Source organism: Ahaetulla prasina, chromosome 10, assembly GCF_028640845.1.
Source record: "Ahaetulla prasina isolate Xishuangbanna chromosome 10, ASM2864084v1, whole genome shotgun sequence".
Taxonomy (NCBI): domain Eukaryota; kingdom Metazoa; phylum Chordata; class Lepidosauria; order Squamata; family Colubridae; genus Ahaetulla; species Ahaetulla prasina.
Genome location: NC_080548.1, coordinates 31,586,826 through 31,602,685, shown reverse-complemented (window position 1 = coordinate 31,602,685; position 15,860 = coordinate 31,586,826). Strand labels below are relative to the sequence as shown.

At 46.3% G+C, this 15,860-nt stretch overlaps 1 protein-coding gene across 1 annotated transcript; it reads right to left on the bottom strand.

Annotated features, from left to right (window-relative positions):
• Positions 1–6,492: 6,492 nt before the first annotated feature.
• EIF3K (eukaryotic translation initiation factor 3 subunit K) lies at positions 6,493–15,195 on the bottom strand. Its single transcript, XM_058196239.1, has 8 exons — positions 15,039–15,195; positions 12,893–12,991; positions 12,419–12,539; positions 11,550–11,624; positions 10,911–10,977; positions 10,487–10,564; positions 9,558–9,683; positions 6,493–6,639 (listed from the first exon to the last, which is right to left on the bottom strand). The coding sequence occupies exons 1-8, from the start codon at positions 15,095–15,097 to the stop codon at positions 6,608–6,610; spliced, it is 657 nt and encodes a 218-aa protein (XP_058052222.1). The 5' UTR covers positions 15,098–15,195; the 3' UTR covers positions 6,493–6,607.
• Between the last annotated feature and the right edge of the window lie 665 nt (positions 15,196–15,860).

Genomic DNA, 15,860 nt, shown 5'->3' with positions numbered 1-15,860 from the left:
TTACAGCCCTTTCTAAGCAGTTTACAGAGTCAGCATCTATACAGGCAGACTTTTGGTACCCTCACTTTTTGGGTAGGGGGGCCCTGTGGGCTGAAGGCGGCTCCAGGGTCCCTACTCCTGCCATGGAAAAACCCAAGGCGCTAAGATCCGTAAGGTTTGCGTTTCCCAACCACCCTGCAGGGCAGCTCTAGGCAAAAGAGCTCCGATTCATCCAGCCTTAGCAGAGTGGTAAAAGCCAAACCTAACAGGATTTATCGACTGGATTGAATTTGACCTGTACAGATGTCCACCTCACCCTAGTGGCTCTGCTGGGCAGCTGGTAAGAGACTTAAAAACTCAAAGATACATGAAGGCAGCACAAAGAGGCTTTTTAAGGACAGCAACAACTCATCAGAGATAACTCGAAAACCCGCAGCTATGTGGCCTCTGACCTCCCAACCCAGGAACCCACCCATATCTTCCTTGCTTTACCAAAGGCCTGCCTGCCAAGTTGGGGCCGATTGAATCTCAGGGGTAGGTTGTCCCCAAAGGGGCCACTCTTGGCTTCTTTGACCTCCTTCTCTTCCTTCTGCTTCTCCTCCTGCTCTTTTCTTTCTTCCTTCTCTTCCTCCTGCGCTTTTCTTTCCTTCCATTTTTCTTCCTTCTTTCCTCCTCCGCCTCTTCTTTCTCTTCCTTCTTTCCTCTTCTCTTCCTCCTGTGCTTTTCTTTCCTTCCTCCTCTTCCATTTCTCTTCCTTCTTTCCTTTGTCTTCTCTTCTTCCTTTTCTCTTCCTTCTTTCCTCCTCTTCCTCCTGTGCTTTTCTTTCCTCTTCAATTTCTCTTCCTTCTTCCCTCCTTCTCCCCTTCTCTTCTTTTTCTCTTCCTTCTTTCCTTTGTCTTCCTTCTCTTCTCCTTCTTTTCTTTTCTTCTCCTTCCTCCCTACTCTTCTTTCCTCCTTCTCTTTTCCTCCCTCTTCTTTTTCTTCCTCCTCCTCCATCTTCCAAGTAAAAATCTTATGCCTGAAGGCACAAGGGAAAGGAAGTCTACCTTTAAGGAAGGTGACGGCTGGAGGCCCCTAGGCTTGATTGTTCTTTGAGTTGACATTGCTTTATTATATCTTCTAGGCTGCTGGAGAGGAAATGGTGCCACTCCCTTTCAAATGAGGCTATCAGCCATTCTCATAAATAGACATCCTGCTGTTTTTTCCCAGCTTCCTCAGAGCGAGAGCTATGGAACCAGAGCATTTCTTCGCCTAGAACGGATGGGGTCTCTGGCTACCCGAATATTAAAGAACATGGTTGAACTTTAGGGAAATGGCGAGAACATGAAACCAAAGAAGGCTTGATGTCCACAGTTGGGTTTTTGGTGTTGTTTGAGACGTTTTATGACCAGGTGAGGGAACGTTAGCAGTACGTAGGACAGTGAATTTTATAAACCTCATTCCCCATAAATCTTTTCTAGTCTGGCAATAATTCATCTGCAGTTAACCTAATGAATCACGGGCCAGGAAAGCCACCAAGGAGCCAACAATGTGTGCTTCCTTTCCGTTGGGAGCTATTTTCAATAACCCAGTTTCAAGAGTTCAACAGAATAGTCTTCATCAGGGCGGCTTACACTATGTCAAGCAATAGTCTTTATCCATTTGTATATTATATACAAGGTCAACTTATTGCCCCCAACAATCTGGGTCCTCATTTTACCTACCTTATAAAGGATGGAAGGCTGAGTCAACCTTGGGCCTGGTGGGACTTGAACCTGCAGTAATTGCAAGCAGCAGCTGTTAATAACAGACTGTAATACCAGTCTGAGCCACCAGAGGCCCTAAGTCTTCCCCCAAGCATTGGGCTGAGAGCTGAGTGAGTAGACTATTGGGTCTGGCTGTTGGGCAGAAGAATACTGTGGCTTTTAGCTACCTTTTATGGATTGTTGTAAGCTGCCTAGAATCCTTATAGCAGGAAGTCCTCGTTTAGCGACCTGGTCTGCAGTCACGACCGGATTGAAAATACAACTTTGCAACCTTCTCCTCGCATTTATGACCTGTCTAGGTCTGCAAAGCAAAGTTGAATTCAATTTATAAGCGAGTTTGCTTTAATTATTGCTTCACTTAGCGACCTAGTTTCTGGTCCCAATTGTGTCGCTACAGAGGTGGCTATGTAAATCCTATAGGTCAGTAAATAAGTAACATTCTGAAAATATAGTCTACCGGCTGACCAAGTCCACAAAAATCCTTAGCTGCTTTTCACATCTTAAACTTTCTGGCAACGCGAAACAGACGAAAATAAGCTAAATAACAATAATACACAGCATTGAAGACCAAGGACAGAAATTCGGTTAAATGCTATTTTAATCTCTGACGGTTTTACTATTTTTCACCGACACTCACTTTATTATGTCCTTTATTTTTAGATCTGCTTGCCCTGAGTCTGACCCTTCCAAGCAGTTATTACTTACTATAGGGCCAACTGGCAAACTTTTAGAAATGAGTTAAGGATTCTTAAAAGAGAACCTACTGGCCCTCCTTGGCAGCCTGACCAGAAATAAATAAAAAAAGCAATATCACCCTCAGAAATGGACTGACTTCATTCAATCCATCGCCCTGCCCAGAATTATCTGTGGCAGTCACTGCAGGAAAAAAAATCTGAATAAACAGATCCGACAGTCCAAAGATAAAAGGAGATTTCCTGCCAAAGATTTCAGATTAGGAATGGCATGAAAACCCAGCCTGTTTGCAGCCATTCTGGATCTTTTAACGTCGTTGACTGCCAGGATTGGTTTTTAGGGAGGAAAAAAAATGGAAGAATTTGAAGATCCCAAACAACAGGAATACAGGTGGCCTTCAACTTAGAACCATTTCTTCATTTAGGGACCGAAGTTACAACAGCACTGAAAAAATTGACTTATGAACAGTTTTTATAGTTGCAGCATCACTCAATCAAAATTTGGACGCTTGGCAACGGGTTCGTATTTATGCAGTGTCCCGGGGGGGTCACGTGATTCCCTTTTGCCCAACCAGGAGGCTGTCAAGTTCGATCCTAGGTAGAGGCAGATATTTTTCTCTCTCTGGGCACAATGAGAATATGTCTGCTGAATAAAACTCCGCATCGGTGACAGGAAAGGCATCCGGCCAGTAAACACTCACTAGCTCCATTCAGTTGCCCAGACTCCACCCCGCAAGGGATTGTGGGGGTCATTACAAGATGAATGATTCACTTAACAACTGTGGCAAGGAAGGTCGTAATACAGGCAAAACTCACGTTAACTGTCTTGCTTAGCAACGGAAATGTTGAGCTCAATTGTGGTCGTACGTCGGGGCCTGCCTGCAGAAAGAGAAGCAACGCTGCGGGGGTTTATAAAACCAACACTGTCAATTCCTAGCAAACCTCAGGAAACGGGAAGGGAGGCCTCCTTGTTCCTTTCTGATGTTTGTTCAGGTAGAGAATCGGTTTACAAGGAACAAGCAGGTTCTTTCTTCCTTGTTTCGGAGGTTCTGGGCCCAGTTCCCAGTTCCCGGGCCAGCCCGAGAGTTCTTTCATTCAGGTTTGTTCCCAGGTGGGACTCCAGAGCGACTGCAGGACCAATCGGAGGAAGGAGAAAGCCAGTCTCTTTTTCCGCAAGCCAAACTCGGTGCAAAATGAGCTGGGAAAGAGCGGAGAGAAAAGCCCGGCCACCTTTCCTAAACAATAGGTCTCCTTTAGCCGTTTCTCAAAGGTGCGTTTGTGCTCTTTTGAAGCAAAGTATCCCAAAGGGGCTTTTGACAAGAGGCAAACTGTGGACTTCCTGGTTAGAAGAACTTTAGAAGGACGCCAACCAGAAAGTCCAGTTGCCTCTTAAGCACCTTTGGGCAAAACTATGACCTGGATCGGGGTCTCCAACCTTGGCAAATTTAAGACTTGTGGACTTTAACTCCCAGAATTCTGGCTGAGGAATTCTGGGAGTTGAAGTCCACAAGTCTTAAAAGTTGTCAAGGTTGGAGACCCCTGTACTAAAATGTCCCATAATTCTCTTTCCTAGCAACTGTCGCTGTCTTACTTGTGGACTTGTACTGACTTGTGGACTTCAACTCCCAGAATTCCAAAATGCAAGCTGAAGTCCACAAGTCTTAAAGTTGCCAAGGTTGGCTGAGGAACTCTGGGAGTTAAAGTCCACAAGTCTTAAAAGTTGTGAAGGTTGGAGACCCCTGACCTCGATGACTGAGACTCTCCATAGACAGGATTTTCAATTGTGCGCTTGTGGCTGCTCTGTGACTTTTTATTTTTTGACACACACACCCTGAAAGACTCTCCCAAATACTTAAAAGACCTATCAAGCGGGGGGGGGGGGGAACCCTCCCTCCATAGGCATTTATGCGATTGTTCCTTCCGTCAAGAAATCCGTCAACGCAGGTCACCGTTGCTGGCAGAATCATCTGCAGTTGGGGAACCCAAGGCGAGAGGGCCATGTGGAGAGGACCAAAGCCTTGGAATCCAGGAAGTCCTTGATTTACGACCGTGCAGAGTTACAACGGTGCCGGGGGGGGGGGAAAGCAACTTGCAACCGGTCCTCGCAATTACGACCGCCGCAGCGTCTCTGCAGTCGCAACCCAACCGGTGCTTGGCAACCAGCTCGCGTTGACAAAGGTTGCAGCATCCCCAGGGGTCACCTGACCGTAGTCTGCAACTTTCCGGGGGGGGGGGGGGAAGAGTGGGGACCTCTAAACAAATGAAGTCAATAGTGGGTGGGGGGAGCTGGATTCGCTTAACAATTGCGGCAGAAAAAAGTTGTAAAATGTAAAACTCAAAGACCGCCTTGTTTAGCGACAAAATTCTGGGTCCTCAGCTGAGGACTGTAGTTGTTGTTCTCGTTTAGTGACCATGCACAAGTTCCCATCTCGACGGCAGTCATTAAGTCGAGTTCTTGAGAAAGGAAAGTCAGAAGCTGCCCCGCTGGATCAGGGTCGGACGGCTTCGTAGAGTAACCTGCTCACCTGGTGGCCCCAGGTATTTTATTTTTTTTTGTCTTGGAGCCTCTCCCAGTCTCAAGGGCGGAGCCAATTCCCAGCCACACCTCGTGAGTCATGCCCGTTGGGATGTTCCTGCATTTGCAAGTCCAAATCTGTAGGTGAATAACTACGCCTACAATCTGCCTTATAGCAGGAGAACCGCTTCCCTTGGACAAATGTTCCTTTTAAGGCTTGGAGGCCTCTGGTGGCGCAACAGGCTAATGCAGTCTGTTATTAACAGCAGCTGCTTGCAATATTGCAGGTTCAAGTCCCACCAGGCCCAAGGTTGACTCAGCCTTCCATCCTTTATAAGGTAGGTAAAATGAGGACCCAGATTGTTGGGGGCAATAAGTTGACTTTGTATATAAATATACAAATAGGATGAGACTATTGCCTTACACAATGTAAGCCGCCCTGAGTCTTCGGAGAAGGGCGGGATATAAATGCAAAAAAAAAAAAAAAAAGGCAAATAAAAGAAGCTGTCTGGAGCAGGGTTCTCCAACCTTGGCAACTTTAGGCCTGGAAGACTTTAACTCCCAGAATTCCCCAGCCAGCTTTGCTGGCTGGGGGATTCTGGGAGTTGAAGTCCACCAGGCTTAAAGTTGCCAAGGTTGAAGACCCCTGGTCTGGAGGAAAAGGGCACTTGGGCTTCTGGCTATCCCACTCGCAGCTAAAGCTCAATCCTTATTTCCTCTCCCCATCACGCCCTGGTTACGACCGATGTAGAGTAAAACAAGTCCTTGCTTAGTGAGCTAGTAGGAAAAAGGAAGTCAAATCTTATTTCTTCTTTTGGCTCCCCATCCCCATCTAGTGGAGATTCGAAGAACAGCACAACCTGGGTCACAATCTGATTATCCTACTGTATTTTAATTTCATTAATTTTTGTTTGTTTGTTTTACCCTACCTTTACGAGATTGACGTGGATTTCTCATCCCCAGAGGGCAGCGTCCAGGGCCACGGATGATATCCTGTATGGCTCAGGTTCTTGTCTTAGGTGGTTTCATGCCACTTCTTTTGAGAAGTGCCCATTTCTAACTCCCTTATTTTATTTATTTCGCGTGGGGGGCACAGCAAAGTGCAGCACAGGGCATCACAATCACAGAAACAACATATAAAATCAGTGGTGGGCTGCTGCCGGTTCGGGAAAACCGGTAGTTCCGACGATCAGCTGACCCCACCCACCGGCTCCTGCTCTATCCTATCCTATTCCTCCTGGCTCAGCTAATTTCTGCGCCTGCGCTCTTCTGCTTACCGGGGCTGCCTTAGAAGGTTAGCAGCTGAGCTTCAAATTGCTGTATTTTGAACACTGAGTACAAGAGCATTAGGCACGTGTGCGCATGAAACCCACATGCAGTTGTTAAACCGGTTGCAGCCCACCACTGGATAAAATGCGTTATCAAAAAATATGAAACACCAGAGTTGTGAATTATTTAAAAAAAACGTACAGGACAGGTGACAAAATAAAATTACGAATAAAATCAAATTGCCCATTCCTGATGCAATCCAGGACGCCAGACTGAAGTAACAGCTATGTGGTACTATTGGCAAATCGGCTGTTTATTGGTTTTAATAAGCGCCCTTAAAAAATGGGGCTGAAATTAGCACGGTGGATAAGGAGAGTGCCGGGGTGGATGGGGTGGGGTGGGGGTTGTCACTGGGAAGAAGCCATGATACTGGAAACACCTGAAAGAAAGCAGAGAGGGAACAGGGTGGTGGTGAAGAAAGAGAAATTCAGAATTGCTTGATCCAGATAAAACGATCACAAGCTGGCAAACGGTAGAGCAAGGGTGTCAAACTCAAGGCCCGGGGGGCCGAATCCGGCCTGCAGGGTGCTTAGATCCGGCCCACAGCGCCACCCTGGAAACAATGGATTGGCCCGCGGTGCCTCCGCCAGTGAAAAAGGAGCCTTCCCGAGCTCCATTTTCGCTGGCAGAGGGTTGCAGGAGGCGGTCGCGGATGAAAACGGAACTTGGGACCCCTTTTTTCTCTGGCAGTATTTAGGCCGCCATTGTGACTGACACGAGTGATGTCAAGCTGGCCACGCCTACTGTGGCCACACCCACCCACCCAGGAAATCAAACACAACCCCGATGCAGCCCTCAATGAAATTGAGTTTGACACCCCTGCTGTAGAGGATTACAATTCCCATCCATCTGAATTACAATAAACCAGGGGTCTCCAACCTTGGCCACTTTAAGCCTGGAGGACTTCAACTCCCAGAATCCCCCAGCCAGCAAAGCTGGCTGGGAAATTCTGGGAGTTGAAGTCCTCCAGGCTTAAAGTGGCCAAGGTTGGAGACCCCTGGCATAAACTGCATCGAATGGAGAAAGAGTTGGAGTCTAAAGGTAGCCCTCAACACACTTGCAGTCATGAATAGCTTAAATGTAGTTTTAATTGGGGTTTTTAATTGGGGTTTTTAATAGCACCCAAATTTTTAGGCCATATATCGAATTAGTTTTTTATATTGTTTTTAACCTGTGTCATATGTATTCTCGTATTTTATTGGCTGTGAACCGCCCTGAGTCCTTCGGGAGAAGGGCGGTATACAAATTTAATAAATAAATAAAAATAAATAAATAAATTGAGGTGGAAGTGCCCGGAGTAAAATGATTTTATAACCGTTTTACGGAAAGGGAGTCCCTTTGGTTCGTTAAGCGAACCGTGCCGTTATGAAGAGAATCTAGCATAGGTCATATGCTGCCTGTATGCCGAATTTGTCGCTTCGAATTGCGACCAATAAAATTTAGTAAGAATGATTGGTGTCAAAAATAAACCATGGTCTCATGTGATCGCAGGACACCGCTCAAAAACATGAGCTGGTTGCCAAGTCCTCAAAAGGTGATCACATGACTGCAGGGAGGGCGGGAGGGCGGCAACAGCCACAAGCAGCTTTTTAAAAGTTCAACATAGTTCCAAATATTTGTTAAGCGGCCAGTCGTAAGTTGAGGACTACCTGTAATACACCAAACAGCCCCAATTTCGCCTGGTCCCCACCTCGCCATTCAGGGCCTCTTGAAATCACCCTTGCCTTTGCCTTCCTAGAGCAGGCCTGCCCTAATAGCTCTGATTTGTCTGAAAGGACGTGGATTTATATTTCAGGAGACAACACGCATCACAGGTGTGTGCCCGCAAAAGCATCCCTCAAACCACTGAACAAAAAATTGATCTCGACTGCCTCCTTTCCACCGCACAGCAGCGCAGCGAGAATCCACACAACCACAGGAAAGGTTCCTGATTAAGAGAGCTGAGGGGTGCAGACAGGGGTGGGATTCAAAAATTTTAGCCACCGGTTCTCTGTCCCGTTGCTGGGTGGACGTGGCCATGGTGGGCGGGGCCTACCCGGCCTCCTGCACCACGGTGGGGGGGAAGGGCCGTTTTTGCCCTCCCCAAGCTCTGGAGGCTTTCCTCGAGCCTCCAGGAGGGCAAAAATGGTCTCCCCTGGGCTCTGGAGACCCTCTGGATGCCAAAAAATGGGCCCATTTCCAGACTTCCAGGAGGCCCATTTTTCATCCTCCCCAGGCTCCAGAGGTTTTCTTCAAGCCTCCGGGAGGGCAAAAACGGCCTCCCCCGAGCTCCGGAGGCCCTCCAGAGGCTGGAAACAGGTCCATTTCCAGACTTCCGGAAGGCCCATTTTTCGCCCTCCCAGAGCCTCCATGCGGGCCCTGCACTTACCTGACATCCAAAACGGGCCGCATGGAAACTCCTGGGAGGAGAGGGGTGGGCCAGTCTTTGCAACTTCCGGTTCGGCGAATCAAATGTAAAATTAGCATCCGGTTTGCCTGAACCGGTTGGAACTGGCTGATTCCCACCGCTGGGTGCAGATCTAGGAACTTCCAAACCTTTCCTCATGTTCCTGAATCACGTGCTGAGGAAAGCGAAGGCATGCGTGATATTTTGAAGCTATGGCTAAACAGAGGCTGCCATTCTACTTGGGGGCGGGGCGGGGGAGGAAAGAGAGAAGTATTGCGACTGACAAAAGTTCAGCTCATAACATCCTGATGGTTTTTTTTTTTTGTTTGTTTGTTTTTTTTGTTTACATTTATACCCCGCCCTTCTCCGAAGACTCAGGGCGGCTTACAGTGTATAAGGCAATAGTCTCATTCTATTTGTATATTTTTACAAAGTCAACTTATTGCCCCCCCAACAATCTGGGTCCTCATTTTACCTACCTTATAAAGGATGGAAGGCTGAGTCAACCTTGGGCCGGGCTCGAACCTGCAGTAATTGCAGGCTACTGTGTTCTTAATAAGCCTTAATAACAGGCTTTTACCAGCGTGAGCTAAACCGGCTTGTGAGGGTTTCCCTGCATGGGTGACTTCATCAAGTCAAAAAAAAGGGAATCTTCCAAAAATTAGAGAAGAGTTTGCGCTGGGTTTCTGAGTTCCAAATGGACACAACACACACACGAAGAGACACCTGGACACGCTCTTCTCAGCAACTTCTGAGAACTGAAGTCAGGCAAGCATCACATAGTGATGGCACAGGCTATTTACATATTGCAACCCTTAGCTCCGAACAGCAGGAGCTATCAGTCATGCCGTCTTTAGTTTAGAAGGGCGAATTAAAGGAGGAAGATGAGCTGCAGAAGAAAAGACACTCACTGTCAAAGTCTATTTTCTCCACAATGTTTTTAGGCTTGATGTTCTCTTCCTGGTTGCAGATGAATATTGTCCCGGGCTCTGTTTCTACCCAGCCATATTTGCACATCCAAGACTTCAGCTGATTATCTGCAACCAAAGAGAAGAGTTACAAGCTGGGAGGATTGGGGCAAAGAGAGAATTCTGTGTTTTGCTAGAAACTCTCTTCCAAGTTTATGAAAACGATTATTAAAGCGAAAATATGCGAAGAACATCCGAACTGTGAAAGCAATGGAGAAGTAGGAATGGGAAAAACAAAATGAAATATATAGCTAAGAACCCAGGAATGGTTTCACCACGTGGAAAACTAAAGAGAAATGTAAAATTTATTTGCTTCCCATTTTAACATTTGCTTATCCTGTCACCTTAAACCATGAGATGGGCGGCAATTCGATTGATTGATAGGATAGATAGATAGATAGATAGATAGATAGATAGATAGATAGATAGATAGATAGATAGATAAATAGATAAATATGACAGATAGATTGATAGAACAGATAGACAGATGATAGATTGATAGACAGCTAGAGATTATAGTTTATATAGATGATTGATAGACATAGATGAGTAGAAAGATAAGAGATACGATAGATAGATAGATAGATAGATAGATAGATAGATAGATAGATAGATAGATAGATAGATAGAGTAGATGGATGGATGGATAGATAGATAGACAGGACAGATAGATTAGATTAATGATTAGATAGGTAGGTAGATAGATAGAGACAGACCATTTTGCAATTGTAGATTAAAACAAGATATTCCATGTTTCCCCCCCATATCCCTCCGTTCTAAATATCAGCAGGCTCCAAGCGACAACGAAACATTTTTATGAACCCAGGTGACAAAGGGAAGGAAATTATATATTTGCCTTCACAGCCACTCACCTGTTAGATCGCCCAACATTTTGGCCAGAAGCCACCGGTCTATGTGCTGGTATGTGATTCCAACTACGTGACAAATGACTGCAAAAGGAAAAAGGGTACACTGAGAATCCTAAAGTTGACAGACTTTAACTGATCATTAAAGGCGGGGGGGGGGGGATTTGCCCGGAAAGGAGGGACTGCAATGTCTCTAAAGTGCTTTGAAGATCACAGCACAATCACTCTGTAACCAGGGCCTTCTGCAAGGGGCATCAAAAGGACAGAACTTCAGTTGTGCAGTCGTGACTTTATTTTTTTGACACATACACCCTGCAAGAACCTCACAAATATTAAGAGACATATAAAAGGGGGGGGGAACCTCCCTACATGGACCGCTACTTGAGACACACACACCCCCACCAAACAAATTGCAATACTTTTGACTTACATTTTCTAACCGAATCTTCAAATCCAACAATCCCGTCTAGGAGTTTCATATTCTTATCCAGAGCTTGCTATTATTTTTAAAAAATCAGAAATAAGAGAATAGTGTTGGTCAATGCCAGGACACTGTCAGTGACAAGATCTTGATCTACATTTCTACAACAAAAGCAATGAGAGCTGTGGTGGCCCAGTGGTCGGAATGCGGTACTGCAGGCTACTTCTGCTGCCTGCCGGCTGCCTGCAATTTGGCAGTTCGAATCTCACAAGGCTCAAGGTTGACTCAGCCTTTCGTCCTTCCGAGGTGAGAAAAAGGAGGACCCAGATTGTTGGGAGCAAAATGCTGACTCTCTAAACCGCTTAGCGAGGGCTGTAAAGCACTGTGAAGTGGTATATAAGTCTAAGTGCTATTGCCCTTCCTTCCTTCCATCAATCCATAGTTTGCAGTGGTTAGAATGCAGTATTGCAGGCTGACTCTGCCCACTTCCAGCAGTTCAATTCTGACTGGCTCAAGATTGACCCCTGTATTAAAGCTTGACCCCTGTATTAAAGTATTTATTTCGCAAACACAAAGCAAAATAATTGATTTTATTTACACAGGCTTATCAGTCACATCTGTGTGAATCTATTAATACGGTTGACTTACCCAGAAAGCCTGAAAGTGACAGTTCTCCAACAATTCCCCCAGGTATAAGATCTGACGGATTGGACTCTCTTCTTGCTGGCAGGAGCAGAGTTAAGGCAGGCTATATATGAAGCTGGAGAAATTTGTGGAATTCCTCCCCCCTCTTCATCCCAGGATCTTTTGGACCGGACAAGCTAATAAATACTCCCATGCTTGGTCTCTTGACAGAAAGCCACTTGAAGAGACCAGAAGCATTTGAAACCTGGATTTGCAGGCGGCTGTTACATATAAGCTGGGTTGACAAAAATCAGAAATGAGGAAGCGATAAGCCGCCTGGGAAAGCCGAGGGAAATCATCAAAACCATAAAAAACTGAAAGTTAAAATATTTTGGACATGTGATGCGACACCCGGAAAAATACGGCCTCCTTTACTTAATCCTCCAAGGAAAGATTGAATGCAAATGAGGTCCAGGCAGAAAAAGAACATCGTGGCTTCAAAATCTAAGGGACTGGCTTGGGCAAAACTCAGCAGCACTTTTTCATCCGGTTTTTGATAAAAATTGGATGGCCAACATGATCACCAAAGTCTGATGACGGATATGGCACCCAAGAATGCTGCCCAAGCTAAAACAGAGGCTTCTTAAGTACACCTGATCACACCTCCCACTATCTGAGTAAGCCTAATGGCATATTTGGTGGCTGGCTCAGGAATTCTGGGAGTTGAAGTCCACGAGTTACAAAGGGACCATAGTTGCCCACTCCTGGTTTAAGCTATCATTCTCCACCAAATTCTCCATCTAGAGCTTTCCCTGGTGAGCTGTGCCTGGTGGGGAGGCTTCAAATCCCAATAGAGATTTGGGGGACGTTATCCTAGAGTACAAACAGGATACACGAGCCTGGTCAATCATGCACTTGCAGAGTGTGAAGTCCGTGTGAGGCAGGTTAGTCAGTGCTTTGAGGAGAATCTGGGCAGTCACCGAGACTTGGAATAAGTTAGGATTAAACTGATACCTAGAGGAGAAAATGGATGGCAAGATCAGAACCCGACAAGGTTGTGCAGGAAAACCAACATGCATTTCCGCTCCTGGGCAACCATTGCAGGATTTCTCCTTCTAGAATTTATTTAAGAAAATTTAGATGGCTGCTCAAACTCACTCTCATTGACTCCAGGCAATTTACAAGGATAAAAGACTAAAACAACAACAACAACAACAACGCAAAAAGCAACAACCCCTTCAACCCTCTTGCCAACCACACCACCAACTGAGTCAGTAGATAGGATCCATCCCGCTTCTGGATCCCCACCTCTTGCCTTCTGCGCTTTGTTGAAAGAGTGTAAAAGCGTTAAAAGGTCAGCGACTCACAGTTTGAGCACAGCCAGGTTGGCCTCCAAGTCGTAGGCATTCTCCTTGGCCTGGGTCTCCACGTAGTGCTGCAGAGTGACAAGATTTTCTGGGTTGTATCTGAAATTCAGGAAAAGATGGAAGAGCTGTCAGGAAGGACCAATGGAGGCAGGCAGAGCTGACCAGTGACAAGTGGTTTCTTAAGACTTCCGGGCATTGGCATCATTATTGTACTGAAAAGCTCCCGTTCCCGATTCCTGGTCCTGGTGTCTCCTTGCACCCCTTTCTCCTCTCTGGGCCTGGCTTCCGTCAGCTGTCAGTCTCAAGAATGAAAGGCCCGTTTGTGGGGAGGAACGTTTTAGGAGCAGCTCAATCACGATGCATGTATTTATTAAATTTATATGCTGCCCGTCTCCCCTGCAGGCGACTCTGGGAGCCTTACAATCAATATAAAAAAGAGCAAAAGCACCAAAACCATAAATATTAACACTAAAATGGGTTTCATCGTTCTAGCCATTGTCTATCCACTGCAGGATGAAGGAGGTCTCCCCTGCATGTTTCCAACCAATGCGATCTTGAGCTTTTCTTTGCCTATTGGCCCCGCAAGACAAGTCGATCCGTCTTGTTTTAGGTCTTCTTCATGGGCACTTTTTAAAATTGATTGAAGACTGACAAAGATGCCCCACTTTACATCGAGGGGGGCTGTGTGGAGAGAGTTTCCTCCTTTAAATTCCTGGGAGTCTATCTCAGCGAAGACCTCATCTGAAAAATCAACATGACGCAGGTGGCCAGAAAGGCCCAATGGAGACTCCACTTCCTTAGGGTCTTGCGAATAAATAAAGTGGAAGAATTTACCGGTCCAAATATATAAAGCATCCTTACTCAGTGCTTTAGGATATGGTATGCCGGCTTTAGAAAAAAATTACAGAGGGTGGTGAGCACAGCAAAACATCTTGTGGGCCATCCCCCTGATACCACTAGATGAGCTCGCTAGGGCTCGCTGCCTTAGAAGAGTGAGGAAGATCCTCAGGGACGACTCTCACCCCGATCATCACTTCTTTACCCTCCTACCATCGGGAAGGAGATATAGAAGCATAGGCAGCCACACAAACAGGCTGAAGAACCGTTTTTATCCGTGGGCTGTCAGACCCCTGAATGAGAAATAACTCTCCAACAACATAGTACTTGTCGCATGCAATAAGTTCACGTGGTGCAACAGGACTGAGCGGTTGTTAGCAGGATTCACTGGGCTAAGGATTTGTTTTTGTTTTTGGTCTTTCACTGTGAGTTATAGGAATAGGAATAGAATAGAATAGAATTTTTTATTGGCCAAGTGTGATTGGACACACAAGGAATTTGTCTTGGTGCATATGCTCTCAGTGTACATAAAAGAAAAGATACCTTCATCATGGTACAACATTTACAACACAAATGACGGTCATAGGTCTATTGGGTTATGGGTGGGTGGGGTGCAGGAAGGGAGGCTCAGCCAATCTGATTGTAGACATGTTGTACTCGACCACAAGATTTGAACTGAATGGAAGGGAAGGAAGAGAGCAAGACCGATGCGCCCAGAGGCAAAATGCAAGAAAGGAAGCCCAGGGTCTCTTTGATCAAGTGGGGGGGGGCAGCCCCACCCACACTCCAATGCTTTTTCCTCCCCCCTCACACCTCTCCAGGGATCTCCTGGTGGTCCCCATTCCCACCACCTGAAGTCAAGTCAGGGGGAGAAAGGCAGAACCCTCAGTTTGATTTAAAAATCTAGGCGGGTGGACTAGAAGGCCTCCAAGGTCCCTTCCAACTCTGTGGTTGTTGTTGCTATTATTATTATTATTTTATTTACACAAAATGACAGTATATACACAGCAAACGAGATAACTATGCTGGATTTCGTATCACAGATCACTAGTCGAACACGATTATTATTATTATTATTATCATTATCTAATGATTATAAAAATTGCGAAGTAGACTAATTCCTTCCGCCCCATCCCGGTTTGTCCACCCTAAATCCCATTTTTTGAAGCTAAAAGGAGATGCGGGAGGCGCAGAAATGCTGTGCCGGCCCGGCGAAGACGTGGGGTTCCTGAGCATGAGCAGAGTGCCGTCCTCTCACAGAGCTTCCTGGCTAAAAGGTTTCGGATTCCGGGACCCCTTCGGGAAATACCTGTCGATGCCCTTCAGCAGCTTCCCCACGCTCGCCCGCATCTGCTCGAAGGCCGCCATGGCTGAGGAGGCAATGAGACGAAAGAAGGTGGAGGCCGGAAAGGAAGCGGAAGAGGCAAAGCGAAGGGAACTTCCGGTTAAGAAGGCGACCACTTCCGTTTGCCGTTCTAGGCTTTGCCGGAGGTCTGCGGAGCAACAACGGCGCGCGCAGTGAAGACCGGCCTGCCGAAGTCGCGTAGAGGGAAGCGTTTCTCAACCGCAGCCGCTCTAAAACGCGTTGGGACTTCAACTCCCAGCATCCCTCAGCCGGCTCTGCTGGGACAGAATAGGCTCCTTCCCTTGGGCCCGGCAAATCCATTGCATTGTGGGAGTTGAAGTCCGCACGTCTTATAAAAGCGGCCGAGGATGGCAAACACTGGCACAGAGCCACCTTCTCCGCCCCCCCCCGCCTTATAAATCGCCCCGCCCACTTCCCGCCTCCTTGTAAAAAGCATGTGCCTTTTTTTTTTTTTTGACAATGAGGGCTAGGAACTTGGTTTGCTTTCTTCACCATCCCTTTTGAAAATAAACTCTCCAAATATATCCTAGCTGTGTGCCATAACCACAAACGTTTATGAATGACTTCCAAGCCTCAATTAATAAATTCAGAGGGGGTTGTAGATTGGAGGGGGAGAGAAGAGAAGAGAAGAGAAGAGAAGAGGGGCGTGCATAAGAGCACCAGCGTGCCTACCGTTCCTGTCCTAATGTTCCCTTTTGTTGTATTCATTTTATGTTTTCAATTTAGAATAGAATAGAATAGAATTTTATTGGCCAAGTGTGATTG

Coding starts and splice junctions, on each gene's coding strand:
- EIF3K (XM_058196239.1), bottom strand. CDS start 15,097: ATGGCGGCCTTCGAGCAGATGCGGGCGAGCGTGGGGAAGCTGCTGAAG. Junction 10,565..10,910: donor TGAAGATTCGGTTAGAAAAT/GTAAGTCAAAAG, acceptor TTCCTTTTGCAG/TCATTTGTCACGTAGTTGGA. Junction 9,684..10,486: donor AATGTTGGGCGATCTAACAG/GTGAGTGGCTGT, acceptor CTTTGGTTGCAG/ATAATCAGCTGAAGTCTTGG.